The sequence below is a fragment of the Schistocerca americana genome, chromosome 6, assembly GCF_021461395.2.
Source record: "Schistocerca americana isolate TAMUIC-IGC-003095 chromosome 6, iqSchAmer2.1, whole genome shotgun sequence".
Classification (NCBI taxonomy): Eukaryota; Metazoa; Arthropoda; class Insecta; order Orthoptera; family Acrididae; genus Schistocerca; species Schistocerca americana.
The window spans coordinates 477,454,555-477,481,153 of record NC_060124.1 but is presented as its reverse complement, the minus strand read 5'-3'; the positions used below and the strand labels follow the sequence as shown (position 1 = coordinate 477,481,153).

Here is a 26,599-nt window from a genome sequence, read left to right as displayed (position 1 = left end):
ACGTATTGAGAAGGTAGACTATCTATTGAAACAAAAGTTATTTGAAGACAGGATTTTGGTTATACTGTACCACAGAGCTTTTATTGGCTTACCTTCCCGGTTACCCAAAGATGTGACGAACCCGGCCACAGCCTCTCAGTAACTGCTATCTAAACACCTTTCACTTGTTTGGAAAGGCGCCAATATCGCTAGGAGCGCGAGAGAAACGGTATCGCACGTACCTGAGGCAGGTGGTCACTCCGGACATGGTGAGCGACACGAGGTGGTTGAGGTCGCCGTACGTGGGTGTAGCGAGCTTCAGCGTACGGAAGCAGATGTCGTAGAGAGCCTCGTTGTCGATGCAGAAGGTCTCGTCGGTGTTCTCGACCAGCTGGTGCACGGAGAGCGTGGCATTGTAGGGCTCGACCACGGTGTCAGACACCTTGGGTGATGGCACCACTGAGTAGGTGTTCATGATGCGGTCAGGGTACTCCTCGCGGATCTTGGAGATGAGCAGCGTGCCCATCCCGGAGCCGGTGCCGCCGCCCAGGGAGTGCGTCAGCTGGAACCTGCAGGCAGTGTGACCACCACAACAGATGTAAGACAGGTCCATTTCAAGGATATGAGGTAAGGTTAGTAATGTTGTAACAGTAATAATGGGCAGCATCTCCTCCAGTTTGGTTTCACTGGATCTTAAGAATCTGCACTTCATTGTTCCAGTAAAGAAAGCTGCTGTAACGGCGACCGGAACAGTCGCGGGGTAGTAGTGACGGAAACGCGGCGGGACCCGAGGAGCGGCCCGCGAACAACAACACAACGGCAGAGGACGGACACGACCAACGAAGGACCTTACGACAACAACAATAACGAAACAACAGAGTCAAGAAAACCTGACTAGACAACCACGTTCACTCGTAAACAAAAGACGAAAGTAAATGCGCTGTCTAAGGCGAGGCAACATGTCCTGAGACGTACGCAAGGTTAGACTGGCAGGCTGAGCTTTTTTTTTTTTTCTTTATTGAATTTCAATTCCCCCCCAAGTGGGCGGGCTGGCAGCAGCTTAGTATGCCGTTCTTCAGCCTACAGACTTTGTTAAAAAGATGAAGAGAATAAATAATAAAAACAGACGATAAAATCGGAGACTTAAAGAGTAACATGGAGAAAAAAAATCGTGAAACTTAAAACAAAGAACAGAGGGATTATAAAATACATACGAAGCAGACAGGTAAAACAATAGACAGACAATTAAAAAACACGGCGACAGTCTGGTTTCTGTGCGCAAAAGATATAAAATTCACACCTAGCGACAGTATGGTTTCCGTTTGCAACACGAGAAAGATGAACAACACTGAAGAGTCACTGAATCACTGCACTAAAAAGTTAGCAAATGTGACGTACCACAGCCGAGAGCAGGTGGGGGGAAACTGGACAGGTGATGGAAAGATAAAAAAGGGGGAAGGAGAGGAAAAGCGAAGGCGGGGAGGGGGGGGGGGGTGGCAGGAAAGGAGCCGATGGAGAATGAGGACCCATAAGAGGGTTGGGGGGTGCTGGGCAGAGGCGACAGGGTGTGGGTAACGCAGAGGAGGGGAATACAAAAGGACTCGGGGGGGGGGGGGAGAAGGGAGGTAGGGAGAGGTTTGGTGGGGAGAAAACAGGATGGAAGGGGGAGAAGAGGGAGCCCAAAGAAAGGATGGAGGAAAGGAGGGGGGTGGGGATCAGAGTTGATAGGAGGGATAGATGGAGGGAGAGAGGGCATCATCCAGGAGGGGGAGTTGATGGAAATCACCTTGGGAAAGGAGATGAAGGGTGTAGAGGTGGGGGGTAGGGGGGACATAACAGTGAAGGCATGGCAGGGGGCAGGGACGGGATAGGAGAGGAGCAACCAGGGGGTGAGGGGGATCAAGGTGGCGGGAGGTGTAGAGTATGCGGATATGTTCGAGGAACAGGAGCAGATGCGGTAATGGAATGAAGTCATAGAGGATCTGCGTGGGGGATGGGAGGCGTATACGGAAGGCGAGGTGGAGTGCGCAGGCTGAGCTTAAATTTTTTTCCTTATTTGTTATTTTAAACACCTTGTACAAAGGTGGGCTGTCAGCAGCATAGTACACTGCTCTTCAGCCGCGAGTGGTACAATATATGACATAAAGGAAGTACAGATAATACAATACAAATAGCGGGCAAAAACCGTCGACACAGAAAGCAATATACACGGAGCCGTTCACGCTGGACAAGAAAAACCACTAAAGCCTGTTGACACGGCGCACAAAACACGGACGACGGCAATGGCACAGGTGAACGGTGGTGGCGTGACGGCGAAAGAACACTAAACACAAACACAAAGGCACACACATGAGACACTGATGGCGATGATCTGCAGCGCGCGAATGTCCACTGAGCGTGTACGAGTCCGGGCACCTGCCAAGAGAGGAGGAGGGGGGTGGGAGAGGGAGACGGGAGAGCAGATATGCCAAGGGCAGGAGGATAGGAGGAGGAAGGAAGGGTGGAGGGGGGTAGAGGAAGCCAAGGGGAAGAGATGTGGAGGAAGGGGGGATGGAGGGAAAATGAGAGAGAAGGGAGGGAGGGTGCCCAAAGGAAAAAAAGGACGGGAAGTGGGAGGGGAGGATCAAAGTTGATAGGAGGGGAAGATGGAGGGAAGGAGGGCATCATCATGGAGGGGGAGCTGGCAGAAGCCACCTTGGGAGAGGGTAAGGAGGCTAGAGAGATGGAGAGTAGGTGGGACGTGGGAATGCAGGTGCGGCAGTGGGCGGGGGTGGGAGAGGATGGGTGAGACAAGTGGGTGAGGAGGATCGAGTTTACAGGAGGTGCAGAGGATCCGTATCCATTCGAGGAGAAGGAGGAGGTGGGGGAACGGAATGAGGTCGTACAGGATCTGCGTAGGGGCGGGGTGACAGATACGATAGGCGAGGTGGAGATCAGGGCGTTCAAAGATCTGAAGGGATTTGTAAAAGCGAGGGGGAACAGAGATCCAGGCAGGATGGGCATAACAGAGGACAGGGCGGATGAGCGATTTATAGGTGTGGAGTATGGTGGAGTACGGTGGAGCGGTCCAGACCCCACGTATGGCCGGAAAGGAGCTTGAGGAGATGGAGTCGGGAATGTGCCTTGGTTTGGATTGTCTGGAGATAGGGGGGGTCCAGGAGAGGCGACGGTCGAGGGCGACGCCAAGGTAATTAAAGGTGGGGGTGAGGGCGATAGGACGGCCATAGATGGTTAGATAGAAATCGAGGAGGCGGAAGGAAGGGGTGGTTTTGCCTACAATGATCATCTGGATTTTGGAGGGATTGACCTTAAGCAACCACTGGTTGCACCTAGCGGTGAACCGGTCAAGATGGGATTGGAGAAGGTGTTGGGAACACTGCAGGGTGGGGGAAAGGGCAAGGAAGGCGGTCTCATCGGCAAACTGGAGAAGGTGGACGGGGGGTGCCGGCGGCGGCATGTCCACCGTATACAGGTACAGAAGGGGGAGAGGACGGAGCCTTGGGGCACACCGACAGAGGGAAAAAAGGTGCAGGAATCCGTGTTATGGATGGTGACGTAGGAAGGACGTTGGGAGAGAAAGGAACCGACCAGACGGACGTACTTAATGGGAAGGGCTGAGCTTTGGAGCTTGAAGAGGAGACCGAAATGCCATACGCAGTCATAGGCACGTTCGAGGTCCAGGGAGAGGAAGATGGCAGAGCGAGGGGAATTAAGCTGTTTGGAAAGGAGATGAGGGAGGTGAAGGAGAAGGTCATCAGAAGAGAAGGACGGGTGAAAGCCACACTGGGTAACGGGAAGGAGGCTGTGCTGGTGGAGATGTTGGTGGATGCAGTGGGTAGGGTTGGATGACAGGACCTTGCTGAAGACCGAGGTAAGGCTGATGGGACGGTAGGAGGAGATGGCGGATGGCGGTTTATCGGGTTTAGGGAACATCAGGACTGGCGGTCGGGGTAGTAGCCGGTGGACAGGACTACATTGTAGAGCCTGGCCAGGGTGGAGAGGAAAGAGACAGGAGCTTCACGAAGGTGGCGGCAGGTGACACGATCATGACCAGGAGTGGTGCTGCGTTTTGAGCGGAGTGTAGCAATGAGATCCTGTGTAGTGGTAGGGGCATTGAGTTCTGTGTGTGCAGTGTTGTCCAAGTACTGGAAACCAGGTGCGAGGGGAGGGACAGAGGTGTCAGTTTGATCGCGGACATCCGGGAAGAGGGAGTAATCGAACTGGGGATCGTCGGGGATGGAAAAGACATTGGAGAGGTAGGAGCCAAAGTGATTGGCCTTACTAAGGGTGTCAGGGAAGGGGTGATCATCATGGAGAAGAGGATAGTACGGGGACGGTTTAGTTCCGGTAAGGTGACAGAAGGCTGACCAGAACATGGACGAGTTTATAGGAAGGGTAGCATTTAAAAGGGTGCATGTCTGTCGCCAGTCATGGCGTTTCTTAGCTGCGAGCAAGTTTCGGATGTGTCGCTGGAGTTGCCGGTGGCGTCGTAGTGTGTCCGGGTCACGCGTGTGGAGAAAGGCATGGTAGAGACGGCGGGATTCACAGAGGAGGAGGATGGCCTGTGGGGGTAAGGAAGGACGGTGGGGGTGGATGGCGACAGTAGGGATGTGGGCCTCCATGGCCTAAGGTAAGGTCTGTTAGAGAAAGGAAGCAGCATGGGTAATATCATCAGGGTGGTGATAGATGAAGGGATGGCTATCGACATGGGTGGAGAGGGTATCCCGATAGGCATTCCAGTCAGCACAAGAGTAATCATGGACGTACTTTGGGGGAGGGTCATTACGAGGGTCGGGTCAGAGGTGATGACCGTCTGAAATGGTGAGGAGGACGGGGACATGGTCGCTACCAATGGGGTCCATGACATCCACCATTATGCAGCCAAGGAGGTTAGGGGAGGAGAGGACGACATCAGGAGTGGAGTTGGATTCAGGACGGGAGTGCTGGGGAATGGAGACGAGGTCGCCTGGAAGGGGGAGGAGAGGAACCGATGCCACTGCCGTAACTGGGTGGCAGAACGACTATGGATGTTGCGGTCGGCGGCGATCATGTAGGAGGAGAAGGTAAGGTGAATGTGGGAGAGGAAGTCGAAAGGAATACGAGCGTTAGGGCGGACATAGATGGTGGCGCAGGTGATGGTAAGGCCGGGGAAGAAGAGACTAAAGATCAGGTGTTCGGTGGGGTCAGGAAGTAGAGGTTGGAGCCAAACCGGGATCTGGCAGTGGTGACCAATGGCAACTCCGCCACGCGCAATCGGGATGGGATTATCAGTTCAGTGAAGGAGGTAGGGCGAAGTGTGGATGGTGTGGTGGGGTTGGAGGAAGGTTTCATTTAGGAGGAAGGCATGTGAGTAGGTGGCATACATTTTAAGGTGGAAGACGGAACAGGCGGCGAGGGATATCTGCTGGACGGTGTGGGGGCGCTGGAAAGGGTGGACATTTTGGAGTATGATGGTAAGGAATCTGATGATGTCCTCAGCGGTAGGGGGGGTGGGCGAAGGGAATTGCCAGGAGGGGTGGGGGCGTCCAGAGGGTGGACAGGGACGGTGAGTTCAGGAGTGGTAGGAGGGGGTTGGGCCTTACGTTTTTGGGAGTACGTAGGATGAGAGAGGTTGCAGGTGTTACAGGAGGGAGGGGACAGGAGGTTGGGGCACTGCCGGAGGTAGTGTGCTTGCTTACAGTGCAGGCAGGTGGGGGCCTTGCGGGTGTGCGTTATACCGCAGACACCTCTGGCAGCGGAGGGATTGAGGAGGAAAACAGGAGGGGGCGACCTTGTAACGTTGGTTAAAGAGGAGGGCACCCTCCTTCAGGAGATGGTCTATGGAGGGGGCGTGTTCGGAAAAAACCCGCATAAGGCGGGTGGGGCCGGCGGAATTGTGAATGCGGCAAACTGCACGCACGTCCAGATAGGGATGCGCCTTGAGCTCCGCGAACACCTCCTCCACCGTGATCGTCGGACTAAGCTGAGTGATCATGGCGGTGAGGGTTGGCGGGTGATGCGGGGGTTGGGGTTGGCGGGAGGGAGGTGGGGAAGGGGCGGGGGTGAGGAGGCATTAGGGACAAAGCGGGTGACGGGGATGTGGGTAAGGATATCGGTGTGAAGGGTAGGGCTGGTGGAGGTGATGAGGACTGGGTCAGGGCGAGGAGTGAGGAGGGGGATGAGAGCATGGGGAAAATGCTGGCGAATGAAGAGGGTGAGGTTCCGGACCTCAAGAAGTGTGGTATCAGGACGGGAGAGGAGGGGGCAGGGACAGGCGGGGAGACATCCATGGCATCCTGGGCAGGGGAAGGGGAACGAGGTGGAGCCTTTTTAGGTGCAGAGGGCGCAGGGGTGTCACTGGGGCGTTTGGCGGCGCGGAGGAGATGTGGGAGACAGGAGCAACTAGAAGGTGGCATGGAGGGGGAGGTCCTGGTGCTGGAGTCGGCGCCCGAGATGGTGAGGGCGAAGGCGATGGCGATGGCGATGGCGATGATGTAGACGACGGAGAGGGTGAAGGTGAAAGTGGACAGGCTGAGCGAGAGGCAGGCGCTTAAGTACGCTATTGGGGACGCCGCTATTGGCTGCTGCAACCACGTGTTCCACTGTGGCGCCCTCACTCTAAATGCGGGCCAGGAGGCGCGCGCCGCCACAGCTGACGGCGCGATGGTGCAGAGACCTCCAGGGGTCTTTGACGTCCATGATGTCTAGCGGGGATTCAAATTCCGCGGCGCGCGGTACATGTAGAAATTCCCTTAAATACTAGAAAATTTCAGGGCAAGGGACCATTGAATTTATTGTTCTCTTACAGCTGATTATAAGTTTTAATCATTTCACGTTTAATCATAAGTTTTATATTCAGATGTTTGGCCTTGGGGTCCAGCAGGTCAGGGACCTTGGTTGACATTTTTATCAGAGACCTAGAAGATAAAGTTTTAATGACTGACCAAGCTATTATGGGTACAACTGTTTGTAATAACCGTTACAAAGGCGATACTTTGTTGCTTGTTGCCGAGGAAGATATATTAGGCTGTTGCATAAGTTCGTAGCATGTTTGTTTTGTTTGTTGCTATACGTTTATTTATGCATTATTATTTTTTTTGTAGTTACCTGTTGCTATTTGACTTTACACATTTTCGTTTGGAAATGGTGATTAGAGCTGTGGAGACTAGAAAATGGAGTGCAGAGTGGAGAAATAAGAATATTTCTGACATATTCTTCGGTTTGATTTCAATAGAGAGGTGACGGCAGCGGAGGCCATGTTGGTTTGCCTGGGAATAGCGCTGCTGATGCTGCAACCATGGCTATCGTCCATCTCGGTCGGCCCGCCTCTTACTCTGTTCCCTCACAAGATACTTGTACTTTTCTCTATCAGCGTATCACGTTACTTTGGCATGACGATTAGTGCTCGCTTCATGGGAACAAACTCAGAGAAGTCAAACCTCTCGCAACAGCCTGGTCGACTTCCTCCCGGCCGTCTCGCCGTGAGGAAGTAATGTTAGCTCGCTTGCGAATAGGGCACTGCCGCTTTTTAGTCACCGCCACTTGTCGAGTGGCAAACCTGCACCCAGCTGTCCTTTCTGTAGCCAGCCATTAACAGTCAGACATTTCCTGATCCTCTGCCCCTATTTTGGCCACTTACGTCTCAAGGGCGGGATGCCGCCCGCCTTGCAGGACATTTTAGCAGATGATGTGCGAGCTGTGACTCGTGTTTTAAGTTTTTTAAAAAGCAGTAATATGGCAAAAGAGATTTCATTTCTACCTGGTGATTCCGGTTTCTTGTAGACGTCTTTTAGTTACTCTTCCGTAACGTCTTGATATTTTAGATTTGTTTTTTTCTTTTCTTTTGTATTGGACCGCGTAACGGTTTTTCCCCTCTCGGTCCCAGCATTCTCTGGTTCTTTACTGAGCGCTTATGACCTTAGATGTTTTGCGCCCTGAAACAACACACAAAAAAAAAAACATCTGCGTGGTGTATGCGGATAATGCCACTCGACAGAGCACGGCAAGAAAATGGTTTTCTCGTCGTAAGCAGGATCGTTTTGACATGAGTGACTCTCCACTTTCAGGAAGACCTTCAGGCTCTGATGAAGATCTTTTAAACGCATTAATCCACAAGGATCCACGTCATTATACTCAAGAACTGATAAATTTGATGAACGGTCATCATTCCACCATCGTGCGACACTTGCATGCAATGTGTGACGTTCAAAAGTAGGGTGTATGGGTACTGCATGCTCAGAGCAAGAATCATTAAAGTCAACGGAATGCTCGTCATCAATTGGCTCGTGAACTACACCGACCATTCCTATCCTGTATCGTTACTGGTCACGAGAGATGGTGTCCTTATGCTAACATAACGAAAAAGAAAGAAATGACTGAGCCCATACAAATAGCAACTCGCGTGCTAAGATAAGCGCGCATCCACGAAAGATAATACCATGCATTTGGTGGAAAAGCGACGGTGTAGTGTGCTACGAATCGCTTCCCCGAGATGTAGCCGTGACTGCTGACATTTGTTGTCAACAACTGAGACGTCTTGCAGTAGCAATCCGAGAACAACGACCAGGAAGACTGCGCGAAGTGATGTTACTATACGATAATGTACGCCCGCATTCTGCTAGACGGACAGAAAAAAGAACTGTACAGGAATTGGATTCGGAAGTCATTCTGCATCCACGTTATTCAACTGACATTGCGCTCTCAGATCCTCGCCTTTTCCCCTTACTATCGAACTACCTTCAAGGAGCTTCCTTTCTGGATTAATATGCGCTCCGAACATGCCTCTACGAGTTCTTTGCCTGAGAACCTCGTGATATCTACTAGCGGAATCTGAAAGGCACCCCAGCGTCGACATACTGTTGTAAATAGTGAAGGAGAATATGTTATTAATGACGTCTTTGTTATATTTATTAAACTTACATAAAAAGGCGGCGAACTTATGCTCCATCCTAACAGAACAAATAGTAAACAACTTGAACGACGCCCGTAGAAAAATGGAGTTTCCAGTGGAGTAAGAAACTGACAGCAGTTTGCAGTTCCTCAATTTGACCACTACTAAGAAGGGATATAAGCACACATTTATCGTTCACAGGAAACCGGCGAGAAATGAGGCTTTGATTTCCAGTGATTTGCGCCATCCATAGATTTATAAAAAAGCTACTTTCCATAGCTTTGTACAAACAGCAGACAATGTGTCAATGGGCGGGAAGGATAAAGAGGCGGAACTAAACATCATTCAGAAGATAACTGTCGACAACGGTTACAAATGATGTACAATGCATGATTCCGAGCACCATATATATATATATATATATATACTCCTGGAAATGGAAAAAAGAACACATTGACACCGGTGTGTCAGACCCACCATACTTGCTCCGGACACTGCGAGAGGGCTGTACAAGCAATGATCACACGCACGGCACAGCGGACACACCAGGAACCGCGGTGTTGGCCGTCGAATGGCGCTAGCTGCGCAGCATTTGTGCACCGCCGCCGTCAGTGTCAGCCAGTTTGCCGTGGCATACGGAGCTCCATCGCAGTCTTTAACACTGGTAGCATGCCGCGACAGCGTGGACGTTAACCGTATGTGCAGTTGACGGACTTTGAGCGAGGGCGTATAGTGGACATGCGGGAGGCCGGGTGGACGTACCGCCGAATTGCTCAACACGTGGGGCGTGAGGTCTCCACAGTACATCGATGTTGTCGCCAGTGCTCGGCGGAAGGTGCACGTGCCCGTCGACCTGGGACCGGACCGCAGCGACGCACGGATGCACGCCAAGACCGTAGGATCCTACGCAGTGCCGTAGGGGACCGCACCGCCACTTCCCAGCAAATTAGGGACACTGTTGCTCCTGGGGTATCGGCGAGGACCATTCGCAACCGTCTCCATGAAGCTGGGCTACGGTCCCGCACACCGTTAGGCCGTCTTCCGCTCACGCCCCAACATCGTGCAGCCCGCCTCCAGTGGTGTCGCGACAGGCGTGAATGGAGGAACGAATGGAGACGTGTCGTCTTCAGCGATGAGAGTCGCTTCTGCCTTGGTGCCAATGATGGTCGTATGCGTGTTTGGCGCCGTGCAGGTGAGCGCCACAATCAGGACTGCATACGACCGAGGCACACAGGGCCAACACCCGGCATCATGGTGTGGGGAGCGATCTCCTACACTGGCCGTACACCACTGTTGATCGTCGAGGGGACACTGAATAGTGCACGGTACATCCAAACCGTCATCGAACCCATCGTTCTACCATTCCTAGACCGGCAAGGGAACTTGCTGTTCCAACAGGACAATGCACGTCCGCATGTATCCCGTGCCACCCAACGTGCTCTAGAAGGTGTAAGTCAACTACCCTGGCCAGCAAGATCTCCGGATCTGTCCCCCATTGAGCATGTTTGGGACTGGATGAAGCGTCGTCTCACGCGGTCTGCACGTCCAGCACGAACGCTGGTCCAACTGAGGCGCCAGGTGGAAATGGCATGGCAAGCCGTTCCACAGGACTACATCCAGCATCTCTACGATCGTCTCCATGGGAGAATAGCAGCCTGCATTGTTGCGAAAGGTGGATATACACTGTACTAGTGCCGACATTGTGCATGCTCTGTTGCCTGTGTCTATGTGCCTGTGGTTCTGTCAGTGTGATCATGTGATGTATCTGACCCCAGGAATGTGTCAATAAAGTTTCCCCTTCCTGGGACAATGAATTCACGGTGTTCTTATTTCAATTTCCAGGAGTTTATATATAAAGAGTTTATAAAATTCAGTCCCCATCCTGTGATGTAGAGTGTAACAAACAGACAGTGAAAGACGTCGTGGTCTCCTGACCTTCATTGCTTACATATTCCGCCCTCAGAATCATATTCCGCACATCAAGACGCTTCATTTGAACCCGAACTCGATAAGATAAGATCAGTGTTGTATGAATTCATGGAAACGATATGCAAATAACAAGTGCGCGCCGGGGTTGAAATATTCGAGGATGGCGTACACACATACATTTCAGACACGACGGTCACATGAGCTTTTAGTTCGAGAGAGGCAGACCACACACCGGGAGGCCGGTCCCTTCAGAGGACGAGTGAACCTCGGCCACCCGTGGAACAGACAGCATGTGCTCGAGTGATAGGGGGATCGACCCCATGTTCGGCTTAAAAGCAAATTCCGCTACATTGTGTGGGAGCGTTCAACCTACGCATTCTTTACACATAGCACGCAGTATCAGAGATTTTCACAGGGAGAAAGCAAACGCCAGACGCCAATACTACAGATATCCGGATTGGTCGCCTTAAAAGAAACGTCATTCTCCGGTTTTAGAAGAGCAGTGCTGATTGGCAGACGACATTTCTGGCGCCTTGAGCTGAAGGAGTAATGGAAGAGACTGAAAGATATACCCCTTCACGTGCGACTCTATATTGAGTCCTTGCGATTAAGCGTTGTTCACTGTGTTGGCCGACACGCTTATTCTGCGCTGTGAACGGACAGAGTTATAGTTAAACGCCTGCGAGCGAATTTTTGAGTGCCATCGCGGTGGACTGGTTATCTGACCGGTGTATCACGCCAATAGTTAGACTAGGGGCGGATAGGAATCCTTGACTTCATCAAGGCGTAGGGAGAGTTTGATTGTTGAAGGTCAATCCAGATACAACGAGATCTTATTTGTCAACAGCGAGCGGCGCAGACAGCAGTCATGATAGCTTATGGTATTGTGCGCTACAGCTATTGTGAGCCCCATATTTCCTCCACAACAGTACAATTCACTGCATTTCACATGCGACATCCTTGACCGTACCCAGCAACATTCTAAAGGATAATTGGATAATTATTCAAGTTGAGTAGGTGCGCCTCTCAGCCATTCTGCTAAGTCAATAACAATCTTAAACTTTGTCTAGAAATTTCTTAGCGAATCCTATCCTAGAGAGGTAACTTTACATTCCGAAAAGAACCAGGATATAACTTGTTCAATTCACAACTAAAAGCGCCATTGTGATTTCTCAAAATTTTTGCAAAATAAGTAATAATTTTCGTTAGTTTCATGTTTTTCTTACACTAACTAGCAATGTTCCAGTACCCAAGTACCCCACTAGTTACATAAGAAATTTTGTGAATTTTTGTGTCATTTTCTTACAGCGGACGAAACCAGGAGATATTTATTGCTGAAAGTTTTTCAGGCATTTCTCTTTAGAACGTTAGGAGCGCCTGTCCGACTTCTGTAGTAGTGTGGGGGTGGAAATTGCATCTTGCAGAAGTCGCAGGGTAAAGGGTACATCTCAGATTAATCCGTTGCGCAGAATAACAGAATAGCAGATCAACCTCACGCTCACAACAGAAAGAACATTCTCCACCAGAGACAAGAAAGACAGAAATGCATTCAAATTAATTATGATAAATCAGCTGTTGCGATCCATGTAAACGAAATAGGGGAATAGAAGAAGACGTAAAAATCTTGCGCAGGAAAAGAACGGGAGATGGCTCGACTTACTGGAACAACTTGAAATCGCCATTCATAAAAAAGACATGGCAATATTCTGAGTTCGCAAGTGAAAGAGAAGGAAACGAGATTTTAGCATTATTTTAAGGTGGCCAAATGGAGACACCAGTGAGGCCCCTCGCAAACTGTGTTAGATTCTGATAACGCTGTCTCACACGAACACGCGACACCTCCCTGTCCTCCCAGTTGCCGCGCGGAGTGGCCGTGCGGTTTGAGGCGCCATGTCACGGATTGCGCGGCTCCTCCCTCCGGAGGTTCGAGTCCTCCGTCGGGCATGGGTGTATGTGAGTTGTTCTTAGCATAAGTTAGTTTAAGGAGTGTGTAAGTCTTGGGACCGACGACATCAGCAGTTTGGTCCCTTATGAATTCAACACATTTGAACATTTTTTGTCCCTCCAGTGATCACTTAACTCCCGACGATGTATACGCTCTTCATATAATCTACCACACCTGAAAACTACCACACCTGGTAACGTTATAAGCAAAAAACACTAATGCACGGTTTTGTATGTCCATTCTTGTGATCGGAGGTCAGGGGGACCTCAGTCATTCACTTACGTAAGAAACTAAAGTTGAACGAAGTGAAAATGAGCGTAAGCAGCGCAATGAGAGAAGGGTTCAATGATTTTTATTGACCTGAGTAAAAACCCAAAGAGATTTTGGTCGTATGTAAAATCAGTAAGTGGGTCAAAATCCTCTATTCATTGTCTCAGCGACCACACCGGCACCGAAACGGAAGAACAGAGAGAAGGCCGAAATACTGAATTCGGTCTTCCGAAGTTGTTTCACAGCGGAAGATCGTAACACTTTCCCTCCTTTCAACGGTCGTACGAACGTCGAAATGGCAGATATTGAGATAACCTATCGCGGAACTGAAAAACAGCTACCATCGCTTGGTAGTGGAAAGGCGTCAGGACCAGATCAGATAACTACTGTATTCTATAAACATTACGCCAAAGAACTTCCTCCCCTTGTAGCAGTAATTCATCGGATATCGCTTGAGCAACGAGAGGTACTTAACGACTGGAAAAAAGCACAGGTTATTCCGGTTTTTAAGAAAGGCCGCAATACAGATCCACACAATTATGGAACTATATCGTCGACGTCGATCTGTTGTACAATTATGGAAAATGTTTTATGCTCAAGAACTGTGATGTTTTTGGAAAACGAACATCTCGTATATAAAATTCAACATGAATTCCCCAAACAGAGATCCTGCGAAACACAGCTCGCTCTGTTCCTCCATGAGATCCACAGCCCAGTGGACAGCGGCGCTCAGGCTGATGCCGTGTTCCTTGATTACAGTAAGGCATGTGACACCGCCCCGCACTGCCGTTTAATGAAAAAAAATGAGCTTACAGAATATCGGAGCAGACTTGTGATTGGATTATAGGCTTTCTTGCAGATAGAACTCAACACATCGCTCTTAACGGACCTAAATCGACAGATGTAAAGGTCATATCCGAAGTACCAGAGGGAAGTGTGATAGGACAGTTGCTGTTTACAATATACAGGGTGGTTCATTGATCGTGATGCGGCCAAATATCTCACGAAATGAGCGTCAAACGAAAAAACTACATAGAAAGAAACTTGTATAGCTTGAAGGGAGAAACCAGATGTCGCTATGGTTGGCCCGCTAGATGGCGCTGCCGTAGGTCAAACGGATATCAACTGCGTTTTTTAAAATAGGAAACCCCATTTTTATTACCTATTCGTGTAGTACTTAAAAGAAATATGAATGTTTTAGTTGGGCCCTTTTTTCGCCTTGTGATAGATGGCACTATAATAGTCACAAACATATGGCTCACAGTTTCAGACGAACAGTTGGTAACAGGTAAGTTTTTTAAATTAAAATACAGAACGTAGGTACGTTTGAACGTTTTATTTCGGTTGTTGCAATCTGTTAGATGTATCTTTGTGAACTTATCATTTCTGAGGAAGCTTGCTGTTACAGCGTGATTACCTGTAAGTACCACATTAATGCAATAAATGGTCAAAATGATGTCCGTCAACCTCAATGCATTTGGCAATACGTGTAACGACATTCCTCTCAACAGCGAGCAGTTCGCCTTCCATAATGTTCGCACATGCATTGACAATGCGCTGACGCATGTTGTTAGGCGTTGTCGGTGGATCACGATAGCAAATATCCTTCAACTTTCCCCACAGAAAGAAATCCGGGGACGACAGATCCGCTGAACGTGTGGGCCATGGTATGGTGCTCCGACAATCAATTCACCTGTCATGAAATATGCTATTCAATACCGCTTCAACCGCACGCGAGCTATGTGCCGGACATCCATCATGTTGGAAGTACATCGCCATTCTGCCATGCAGTGAAACATCTTGTAGTAACATCGGTAGAACATTACGCAGGAAATCAGCATACATTGCACCATTTAGATTGCCATCGATAAAATGGGGGCCAATTATCCTTCCTCCCATAATGCCGCACCATACATTAACCCGCCAAGGTCGCTGATGTTCAACTTGTCGCAGCCATCGTGGATTTTCCGTTGCCCAATAGTGCATATTATGCCGGTTTATGTTACCGCTGTTGGTGAATGACGCTTCGTCGCTAAATAGAACGCGTGCAAGAAATTTGTCATCGTCCCGTAATTCCTCTTGTGTCCAGTGGCAGAACAATACACGACGTTCGAAGTTGTCGCCATGCAAGTCTTGGTGCGTAGAAATATGGTACGGGTGCAATCGATGTTGATGTAGCATACATTCATATTTCTTTACGTACTACACGAATATGTAATAAAAAATGGGGGTTCGTATTTAAAAAAAACGCAGTTGATATCAGTTTGACCTATGGCATCGCCATCTAGCGAGCCAACCGTAGCGCCATCTGGTTTCCCCCTTCAAGCTAGACGAATTTCTTTCTTTGGAGCTTTTTCGTTTGAAGCTTATTTCGTGAGATATTTGGTCCGGTCACTATCAATGGACCACCCTGTGTATCGACGATCTAGTAGAAAGCGTCGGAAGCTCTTTAAGGCAATTCTCAGATGATGCAGTGGTCTATACCAAAGTAGCAACGCCAGAAGATAGTAAGATTTTGCAGTACGACCTGCAGAGAATTGATGAATGGTGCAGGCTCCGGCATTTGACTCTGAACGTAAATAAATGTAACGTATTGCGCATACATAGGAAAAGAAACCCGCTACTGTACAGCTACACTATCGGTGACGAACACCTGGAGACAGCGTCTGCCCTAAAATATCTAGGCGTAACTATGCAGAGCGACCGTAACTGGAATGACCACATAAAATAGATAATGGGAAAAGCAGACACCCGACTTAGATTCATCGGAATAATCTTAAGGAAATGTAACTCACTCACGAAATAAGTGGCTTATAAGGAGCTTGTTCGCCCGATTCTTGAGTACTGTTCATCTATGTGGGATTCCTATCAGGTAGGACTGATAGAGGAGATAGAGAGGATCCAACGAAGAACGGCGCGTTTCGTCACGAGATCGTTAGCTGGCGAGAGGGTGTTACGGAGATGATAAACTAACTCCACTGGCAGACGTTACAAGAGAGGAGTTGTGTATCACGGAGACATTCACTACTGAAATCTCGGGATAGCACTTTTCAGGAGGAGTCGAACAACACATTACTTCATATATTACTTGACCAAGAGGAAAAAAAACTGGAGAAATTAGAGCCAACACTGAGGCTTACCGACAGTCATTCTTCCCACGCACTATTCACGAGTGGAACAGGGTTGGAGGGATAAGATAGTGGTATCGAAAGTACCCTCCGCCACTCACCATTAGGTGGTTTGCGAGTATCATGTAGATGAGATGTAGATGAAACACCTACAGCCATCCTTATGATGCCATTTATTGTATGCCTACCAGTTTCGCCGTTTCAGTGTACACCTTCAGGCCTCAGCTGATGCTAAAGTGATTAACACCGTCCGTACATGCGTTATATCAGTGGCCAACATCACAGTTACAGGCAGTCTGCGTAAACTGGTTATGTTGGCCACTGATGCATGGTATTAGCCCCTTTTGAATCAGGTAAAGCCTGAATAATGTTGCAATGAAGCACCGAAGCTGGTAGCCATACAAATAAAAGGCACCCTAAGGACAGCTGTAGGTGTTTCATCTTCTTACTCTGATGCACGTGTACTAAGTTACATTAACGTATTACCACGTCTTCTGGGTACTTCAGTTTATTTGTCGTGCGGTGTATTAAAACAGTTTGTATTAATTTGAAAAGGCCAGATGCTAGGCTTTACGTTTTCCTTTTTTGCAAAAAATGACACGTATTTTTTTTTAAATAACTAATCAGTCCAATCTTTCTATGAAGATCACAACTAACTTAGAGCTATGATGCATGTGCGATACAGTACTGGCCCGAAGAAGACAGCGTGGATTTCCTTTATTCCAAGTGGCATAAGATTCAGCATAACTTCACCCATAATTAGCCGTCTGAGTATATTAGCGATACGCTGTTCTCATCCCCAATTTTTTATCCGAATTTGTGGATACTGAAATTTATTGAACCCCCGAAGCACTTTTAGCTTGCTGGCGCTCTGAAGGTAATACCGCAACTGCTATTAATTATCTTCATCTGCTAAAAGTTCGTGTGCTTGGCTTTGGAGCTGTTCTGTAAAATAACCGATCGTTATACCTAAATGTCAATCACATGAAAGTTCAGCTCATCTCATTCTTCGTCTAGCGAATATCGAGTTTGTTTACTTTCGATTAAGGCGTATTTTGATAAGAAATGTGTAAGTTGTTTTGACAGGCCGTGTCATTTACTTTCCATAAAATGAAAAAGTATAGGCCTATCATAATCAAATACATCTCCTTGGAAAGCTACTTTACTGCGTCAGGCGGGGGATACATCATCCACAACTCTTTGCTCCTTTCCTGATACATTTACGATAGTGCGTGAGAGGAATGACCGCCGCTAAGTCCCCATGTGAACTGTTATAACTCCGGTCTTCCCGTTGCGGTCATTTGGGCGAGATTTATACGTGAAGGAAAGCGGAGTCGTCCTGGAAACAAATGGAACAATCGGGATCAACCGACCATCGTTTCATCCTCTATTGGATGCGGTATGGACCGGTGGGTGTAACCAAATCGCTCTCCCGGTCGTCGTCGGGGTAGCAGACCTGATTTCACTACTTCTTATAGCATCACTACTTAAATGGCATCACGATTCTGAGTGCAGCCCGTTGCGGTCCTCCCACCGATAAGCAATTTCTGACAGTACCGAAAGTCGAACCCTAGTCCTCAGCACAGCAGTCACGGAGGCGGACTGGGATGTATGTGGGAAAGACTAATATGTTTCAATGGCTTTTCCTGGAACGTAATCTTTTGGAATTTTAATTCCAGTCTCCCCTGATGATCAGCTTGAGCGTGAGGTTCATCTTTCGCAAGGAAACTACATTTCCTGAGGTGTCTTGATGTAAATCTGTCAGATATCTACTTTACATACATCTAATTTACTGTGCTCATTCCACTTTGGATAGCTTCAGAAGTATACTCCTAAATGACTTATGTTTGTTACTGTTCTCAACGATTTATAGCCAATCGTGTATGCGACCAGTAATGAAGCATTGCGTCTATTTATGTACAACATGTTACATTTATTCTGAGAGTCTTTTCTCCAGTCGCTGCATAAAGCATCGACAATTTGCGAGTATCTCTGCACTTTGTTGTAACATTCTTTGCAGCTTTTCCAGTACCAATAAAGGCGACATGTGGTACTAATTCACACAACGATGTACATCTGTCGATGTGATATAAGTAGGTGAAAACATATTTTTCAGCAGTGATACTGGCCTTTGAATTTCCGCAATAGTCCTTGCTTTGTAAAAGAAAAAGACAAATATAGGTGCGGATATCCGCAAAGTAATTACTACTGCGTCACCGAAATGAATATCAAAACGTTCCACAATACACTTCATATGGCACACACAGAGACCGTTGTCCGAACGAACCGGAATGTCAAAGATTCCCAGGGAGGAATACACTCCTGGAAATTGAAATAAGAACACCGTGAATTCATTGTCCCAGGAAGGGGAAACTTTATTGACACGTTCCTGGGGTCAGATACATCACATGATCACACTGACAGAACCACAGGCACATAGACACAGGCAACAGAGCATGCACAATGTCGGCACTAGTACAGTGTATATCCACCTTTCGCAGCAATGCAGGCTGCTATTCTCCCATGGAGACGATCGTAGAGATGCTGGATGTAGTCCTGTGGAACGGCTTGCCATGCCATTTCCACCTGGCGCCTCAGTTGGACCAGCGTTCGTGCTGGACGTGCAGACCGCGTGAGACGACGCTTCATCCAGTCCCAAACATGCTCAATGGGGGACAGATCCGGAGATCTTGCTGGCCAGGGTAGTTGACTTACACCTTCTACAGCACGTTGGGTGGCACGGGATACATGCGGACGTGCATTGTCCTGTTGGAACAGCAAGTTCCCTTGCCGGTCTAGGAATGGTAGAACGATGGGTTCGATGACGGTTTGGGTGTACCGTGCACTATTCAGTGTCCCCTCGACGATCACCAGTGGTGTACGGCCAGTGTAGGAGATCGCTCCCCACACCATGATGCCGGGTGTTGGCCCTGTGTGCCTCGGTCGTATGCAGTCCTGATTGTGGCGCTCACCTGCACGGCGCCAAACACGCATACGACCATCATTGGCACCAAGGCAGAAGCGACTCTCATCGCTGAAGACGACACGTCTCCATTCGTCGCTCCATTCACGCCTGTCGCGACACCACTGGAGGCGGGCTGCACGATGTTGGGGCGTGAGCGGAAGACGATGTAACGGTGTGCGGGACCGTAGCCCAGCTTCATGGAGACGGTTGCGAATGGTCCTCGCCGATACCCCAGGAGCAACAGTGTCCCTAATTTGCTGGGAAGTGGCGGTGCGGTCCCCTACGGCACTGCGTAGGATCCTACGGTCTTGGCGTGCATCCGTGCGTCGCTGCGGTCCGGTCCCTGGTCGACGGGCACGTGCACCTTCCGCCGACCACTGGCGACAACATCGATGTACTGTGGAGACCTCACGCCCCACGTGTTGAGCAATTCGGCGGTACGTCCACCCGGCCTCCCGCATGCCCACTATACGCCCTCGCTCAAAGTCCGTCAACTGCACATACGGTTCACGTCCACGCTGTCGCGGCATGCTACCAGTGTTAAAGACTGCGATGGAGCTCCGTATGCCACGGCAAACTGGCTGACACTGACGGCAGCGGTGCACAAATGCTGCGCAGCTAGCGCCATTCGACGGCCAACACCGCGGTTCCTGGTGTGTCCGCTGTGCCGTGCGTGTGATCGTTGCTTGTACAGTCCTCTCGCAGTGTCCGGAGCAAGTATGGTGGGTCTGACACACCGGTGTCAATGTGTTCTTTTTTCCATTTCCAGGAGTGTATTTGCCACAATCGGAAGTTCACCCGCTCTCGCCCGCCCCCGCATGTTATAGTGTCGGTATTTTTTTCCTTTTGTACGGTGTCAAACTTTGTTTTATTGCTTGTTTTGTTTTCGTGAAACACTGTGACGTTTTTATGAGGACTTTTAATTTTTCCTGCGCGTTCTCCCACTAAGGAAGACACTATGAAAGCAAAAATATTCAGGTTTTACATTGCCTGAACAAAGAAAAAGTCTTCATTGCGCTTAAATAAGAACGTAGAAAGATAAAAGTCTAATGAGAATTGTTTCGACATTGAAAACGTGAGGCGTGCTGACAGAGAAAAACACATGTATTCGACATCATTTGACAATTTGGAAGAAAACAACACACGTAGGATGTACCGAAAAACTGGTTTGTACTGAATTCTCAGTATTACTTACTGTGTTTTTCCATGTATGTATTTTCACGAGCAAGTAGATGTTGATCTCTCAGAACTTATACGGTACTTCTAGTTCCCATCAGCGTGTACAATATGCCGTACACTTTTGTAAAGAACATCTGTTATGAATTTTGCCATGGCTACTATAAACTCTACTAGCAAACCCGGCAATGTTTGCAATTGCTGAATATGTATGGAAATTGGATATACGTCATAATATCTTTTTCCTCCTTTCTGTCCATCTCCCCTTCCCCCCTCTCTTTGTGCATCTCCTCATCCTTCAGCTCTCACTGTCTATCACCTCGAACCCCTTTTCTCTGTCCATCTTCTCCCTGTGTCTGTCTACATCTTCCTCTTCCTTCGTTTTGTCCATCTTCTCCCTTCCCCTCTCTACATACATTCCCCACACCCTACTGCCACCGTCCGTCTCCTCCTCTTTCTCTGTCATGAGCTTTTTTTTGTTGTTATCGCCAGCTTATCCCTTATTGAGAATTGAAGTAGCTAGAAGAATCTATAAATCTTATACGGTGTACCTCAGACCTCCCGTGCCGCTGCAATTGAGAGATTAGTAGCTTAAGAGACATTAATTCTCATAGTTTCAGTTTGCTAATGGGTAACATTACAAATTTCGTACAATTCAGGTCCCATAGTAGTGTTCTAATCGAATGCTGGTTAGTCATAAATACACCTTTACTGTTTTCCACTGAAACCGACTGCGGGAAAAAAACACATAGTTGTGTATATGGCTCTGAGCACTATGGGACTCAACTGCTGAGGTCATTAGTCCCCTAGAACTTAGAACTAGTTAAACCTAACTAACCTAAGGACATCACAAACATCCATGCCCGAGGCAGGATTCGAACCTGCGACCGTAGCGGTCTTGCGGTTCCAGACTGCAGCGCCTTTAACCGCACGGCCACTTCGGCCGGCAGTTGTGTATACGTCTTATGTTTAAAATTATATATAAAAAGAAAGAATGCGTATGAAATAAACAATTGAGGAGTAACTCTTCAAAACACTATTAGTTCACAAACAAAAGTTTTACAGGAGAAGCAAAAAAACTAATATTAGGCAAAGTTGTGGAGTAAATTAGGATTTGTGTATGAGAATTATTTGTCTGATGTTTAAATGCGCCGCTATTGTGGCTAAAACTGACTGCGGGAAAGCAAGTGAAACGCCGTCGTTTCCCACTGGAAACCTATGCACTGATATTTTTAAAAAAAGTGTAGCCTATGGCTGTCTGTGTATGTATTAGAGTGTAATTTTAACAACATCGGTGAAGAACTTCTCGAGAATTTCGCAGTCACCATTTCCCCTTTATGTACAACACACACATACACACATATTTGAAGTTAATCGATCAAGAATTTTTCTAGATTTTTGCTGAAACCTTTCCCCCTTCATACTGTACACGCACGATGATTCAGCTGCCGTCACCGACGTCGTTTTGTGCAGCCAGCCGCGGTGGCCGAGCGGTTCTAGGCGCTTCAGTCTGGAACTGCGCGACCGCTACCGTCGCAGGTTCGAATCCTGCATCGGGCATGGATGTGTGTGGTGTCCTTAGGTTAGTTAGGTTTAAGTAGTTCTTAGTTCTAGGGGACTGATGACCTCCGCTGTTTAAGTCCCATAGTGCTCAGAGCCATTTGAACCATTTTTTGTCGTTTTGTGCAACCGAAAATGATCTATGTGGGCCTTCATAAACCACGCGCTACATTTTCATCTTCTCTCGCTGTTTTCACTGGAACTACAGTGTTTTAGTTATTTATGAACAACATACAACGTGACCAAATGTATCTACATTCCGACACTCATTCTTCACCAAACAGGATTTCTAGTATATTGTTAGTGGCATTATCTCCTACCACTGTTAGAAAATGTCTGACTTTATGACCCACACCTCATCCCTTGCCTTGACGCCTCTGCAACAGAGGTAAGAACTGCGACGCCCAGCGTTCAAATTTTACGCTTTTCTTACAGGTGACCTAGGGAAACATTTAGGACGTAACAGATCGATAAGAAAACGATTCAGGGGGTGTCATACGGGACGTGAATGAAGCCACCTCTTCCCTAGGGGCGTTCATGTCACATATTTCGTGGTCGAAAGTGACAGTTTGCAGTGCCATATGACACAGGACAACTTTTGACACTACTAACCTTACTGGAGTGTAGCGTGAACGCAATTTTTGGTCTGGTATCCGAGATGGAACCACAAGGGACGGTTCAAAACCATCCACCGAAATTTGAACATGATCGGGAGTAGAAATCCCTCAGATATCGCATGCGGCCAGTAGGTGCTAGTTTCGAGAGCGCTATCTAACCGGCCAGCGCGGCATGTAGTGATCGTTGCACTGGCGTCTCTGTTCAGAGATATTTAATAAAATATCCAGGAAAGGTGCACAGGTGCCATGGAGGGCTTTTCCAGACTGAGGGACCGGTTGCCGCTTTATTCACGTGCGTGTTATTGGCACTTGACAGCTTGCACATATCAAAGCCGAACGCGAAAAAGCCTAGGTGAAAAGAAAAGAAGAAACCCACCCTTTTCTGCTTCGAATCACGTTCAGATTTCGTCAAACGGTTTTGAATGGTCCTAGGTGCTTCACACTGTGAACTCACGTTCAATGCGGTTGAACCCCATGACGTCCTTAGAGCAGGTGAGACGCCCGGTAAACCCGCTGGGCAGAACAGGTGATTAGGATTGCGGAAAGGGCCAAATAAGGTTGGGATCAGTTTCACCTTAAAATTGTAATTTATTGTAATTTAATAACACATTTACAAGCAACCGGGCATAGCCCAACCTTTACAACTACGAGTTTCAAAAAAATGCAATTCTTTCACGGCTGAAGGCCTCCACACAAGAAATGTTAAAAGGCAACAAGATAAAATGCAGTTAAAATTGCAAATAAAATAATTAAAATATATACGGTACAGCTAGGCTGAAAACCTCAAGGCAAGGGTGGATAGACAAACATAAACTAGATGCAATACAATCCGCTGAAAGCCCACAATAAAATTTTCAAGATTTTAAAATAAATTACCATAACCTTTCAAAGGCGGGAGGCTGCAATGTTTAAGCTCGAAAGGTATTTTGAAGAATAAGGTTCCAAGCCGCAATTTTAAGCTCGAAAGGTAATTTGAAGAATAAGGTTCCAAGCCGCAATTTTAAGCTCTAAAGGTAATTTTAAGAGTAAGATTCCAAGGCTGAAGGCCCACAAATAATTTTCCAAAATTAAAAAAAAATATAACCATAAACCTTAAATTTTAAGTAGCCGAAGCTGGATTAAAAGGAAAGACAACACAACGGCAATAACCTTTCAGCAAATATCCACTTGTCGGAATTCAAACTTAATTACATAAAACACAGTAAAACCAAGAATTTTTCTTTTATCATTGGCTATGATAGATTATAAACAGACAATTGAACACCGTTGAGAAAGACAGTAAAGACAACTGCACTCAGAAGCCTCCAGCGGGTCGGTCTGCCCTCGTTCACTTAGGTGAGACAGGTGGTGAGTCCAGCTACATTTGATCCGTCAGAACTCAGCCAAGGGACAGCCACGGACAGACCGACAAACGAGTTGCTTGCCACCAATCGGTACATGAGAATTCAAACACAAAATTTTACAGGCGTGATTATCCACATTATTAAGCTGCCAAAATTACACACCGTGTTCGACAGCGACATCAGGTAAGGAAAGGACACTGCCTGAAATTACGTTAGTGGCCAGGGCAGGTAGCCAGAACACTAACAGCCACAAGGCAGAAAATTCCGCTGGTGCACTTGAATTGTAGTCAACCAATATAGTTAATTTCACCGCATGCCGGTTTAATTCCAGCAATCCAAACATTCGGTGTTGCTCACAGGAAAACCTCCCCAACAGCAAACCACAGAAATGAACCACACAACTTGGGCACTTGAAACCATTACTCAACTTTGACGTCCTGGGTCCGTGAACCACGAAGCTCGTAGCGGCGATCGGATAGCTCCACACACGCTCCGACACTGCGCAGGGACCGCCAGCGGACCCAGTCGAATGCACCGCGCGGATATAACTTCCCTGGTCCACAGCAACCGACCGACTCCTCTCAGAATGCCGACAACATTTAAAATAGTCGTCAGTGGAAATAACGCCAACTACACACACAACCTGAAAAGCACTTGCACACAGGCCTGAACGATACCAAACAGTAACTAAGCACGCACGAAGGCAAATCGGGAGTCGATGCTCACACACACAGCCGACTCATGAACGATCGGCGAGCCAAAACGCATCGTCCGGTAGGACGACCGACCGACGATCCACCAAGACTGTGGCCCGGCTCAAGTGATGCATGGCGGCAATAGTCGGGTGAGCCATGTCGACGCAGACCTCACTGCTCCAGTCCGACTGCAGTAGTTCCGCATTGCAACTCCCCTGCTGGCAAATCCGGACTGCGCTCCAGACGCGTTCCAACTGACTTGCAGACCCGAACTCGCAATACGAACTGACTACAACAGACAACGACCGGGAAATAATAGCAGTCGAGCAAAGATACTAGGAGAGGGGCTATATCGATACGCGCTGCTAGCGCTGGTCACGGTCAGGCAAGGCAGCAACTCAGTGACAGTAGTAATTTAAACTAACGTAGTGAGGTGGAAGTACGTTAAAAACAGGGTGTAAAATACATGATGACGGGAACACGAACCACGCACGACTCAGAAGGATTGAAGGGTTGAATCCTCGGAGGGGTGTCAGTAGTTTCAAAGGTCGTCAACTACTTCATCCGGCTGCATATCACAACGCTAACTAACGTTTTCTACTGCGAAATGTGTGAAAACAAGAGGCTGTTTGGTTCTCGTCCTTTGTTACACCTCCTGAGGAGTTCTCGCACCATCCGAAAAGTTTTTCCTGGAGCACCCGTAAGAACGCCGCCTGATTTCGATAGTGTGCATCTGGAATCTGAGCTGCGTGGCAAAGGCGTTGCGACAAGGTGGGTTTCGAGACTCTTCGCATTCTTATCACGTTCACACTCTTCAATCCACCTACCTCGACAGGCTTCTTCTCTGCTCATTTTCCCTTCATTCTGTCTTAGCAGGTACCAGCCAGCTGGTGCAAAGCAACGTTAAAGAAATCACCACCTAATACCTACCAAAGAGAGGCCTCAGAACTCTAGTTAAAAATGAGTTCATGGTAAACATCGAGGGTTCGGGTTCTACCTTCTTGTAGCGAGGTGTTTAAGGTTCTGTTCGCTATTTATCGCCACTAAGAATCAGGAAATGGTTATCACATCTGTATTTACGTTTGCACTAATATTTTCTCTGCGCGTTCACAGTTATAAAGATGTGCTACACATAGCCACACGAAAGCAACCAGAAAGTTCGACCTGAATATTACGATCTATATAGTCACTGAACCACAACTATACGCGAGTTAAACAATCGGTAGATTCAGTAGCCTTTCCTTACAGAAGTGCCCGTCATACTATTCCGTCACGAATGCGCAACCCGCCATCACGAATTTTCTTAGTTCACTAGAATATTTCACACTCCGGTATCTTTCACACGGAAGCACATAATGTTAACAAACATTCACTAAAATGCTTCCTACTCAATTCGCTTTCTGTTTGCGATGACCGAACCGAATTTACGTCTCTAATTCTCCATTTTACATATTATTTGCCAAAAGCGATCTAACATGATGCGTTCAGTACAACGGTTCGAAAGCGACTTCCCTATGCCATGTTTGCGTACAGATGGCATCCCTCTCTTCGTGCCGGAAGCTGTCAGTTCTGATTTGCTGTTGATCTGAATGACCAATCAGAACATTATTTCTAGATTATTCTCGCGGCAAAATCCTCTCTTATCCAGTCGCAATTTAGAAAGCAATTTTACGTATGCAAAACTTCAATTTATTACACTAGCTTTAATTATAAGCCGAATAATTCCCAAATTAAATAACAAACTTATTCCGTTACTAGCTTCTTTTCTAGCTGCCTGTTAGAAAAGCATGCTCACTCAGACATATGTCATATGACTCGTGGTTCTTCCCAGAAATTTTTCTCACTACTTGGATTTCACATAGACCTTTACAAAACAAGAAATTTCGAGTTTTCATATGTCCCTAATTCAGTTTCTCAATTACACCCACGGACTCATGTAAAAATGTATAACTGAATATAAATTTTAAAAGGTTCCACTATTCCATCAAATAAAAACTGCAAATGTTATAAAATGAAATATTCGAATTTATTGATTTTCAGGAGCTGAACTTTTCGTAATAGCTCCATATGGTGTTGAAAGTTAATCTATTAACCGTTACTAGATCAGTTTTGAAATACCAGAA

The 26,599-nt window shown here is 47.6% G+C and overlaps 1 protein-coding gene across 1 annotated transcript in view; it reads right to left on the bottom strand.

Moving 5' to 3' along the window:
- Nucleotides 1–26,599, bottom strand: part of LOC124619215 (tubulin beta-1 chain-like) — a 96,896-nt gene that overhangs the window by 44,445 nt on the left and 25,852 nt on the right. The window contains exon 3 of the mRNA XM_047145435.1: nucleotides 222–548. Coding sequence (XP_047001391.1) covers nucleotides 222–548 — 327 coding nt within the window. The remainder of the gene's footprint in view (nucleotides 1–221; nucleotides 549–26,599) is intronic.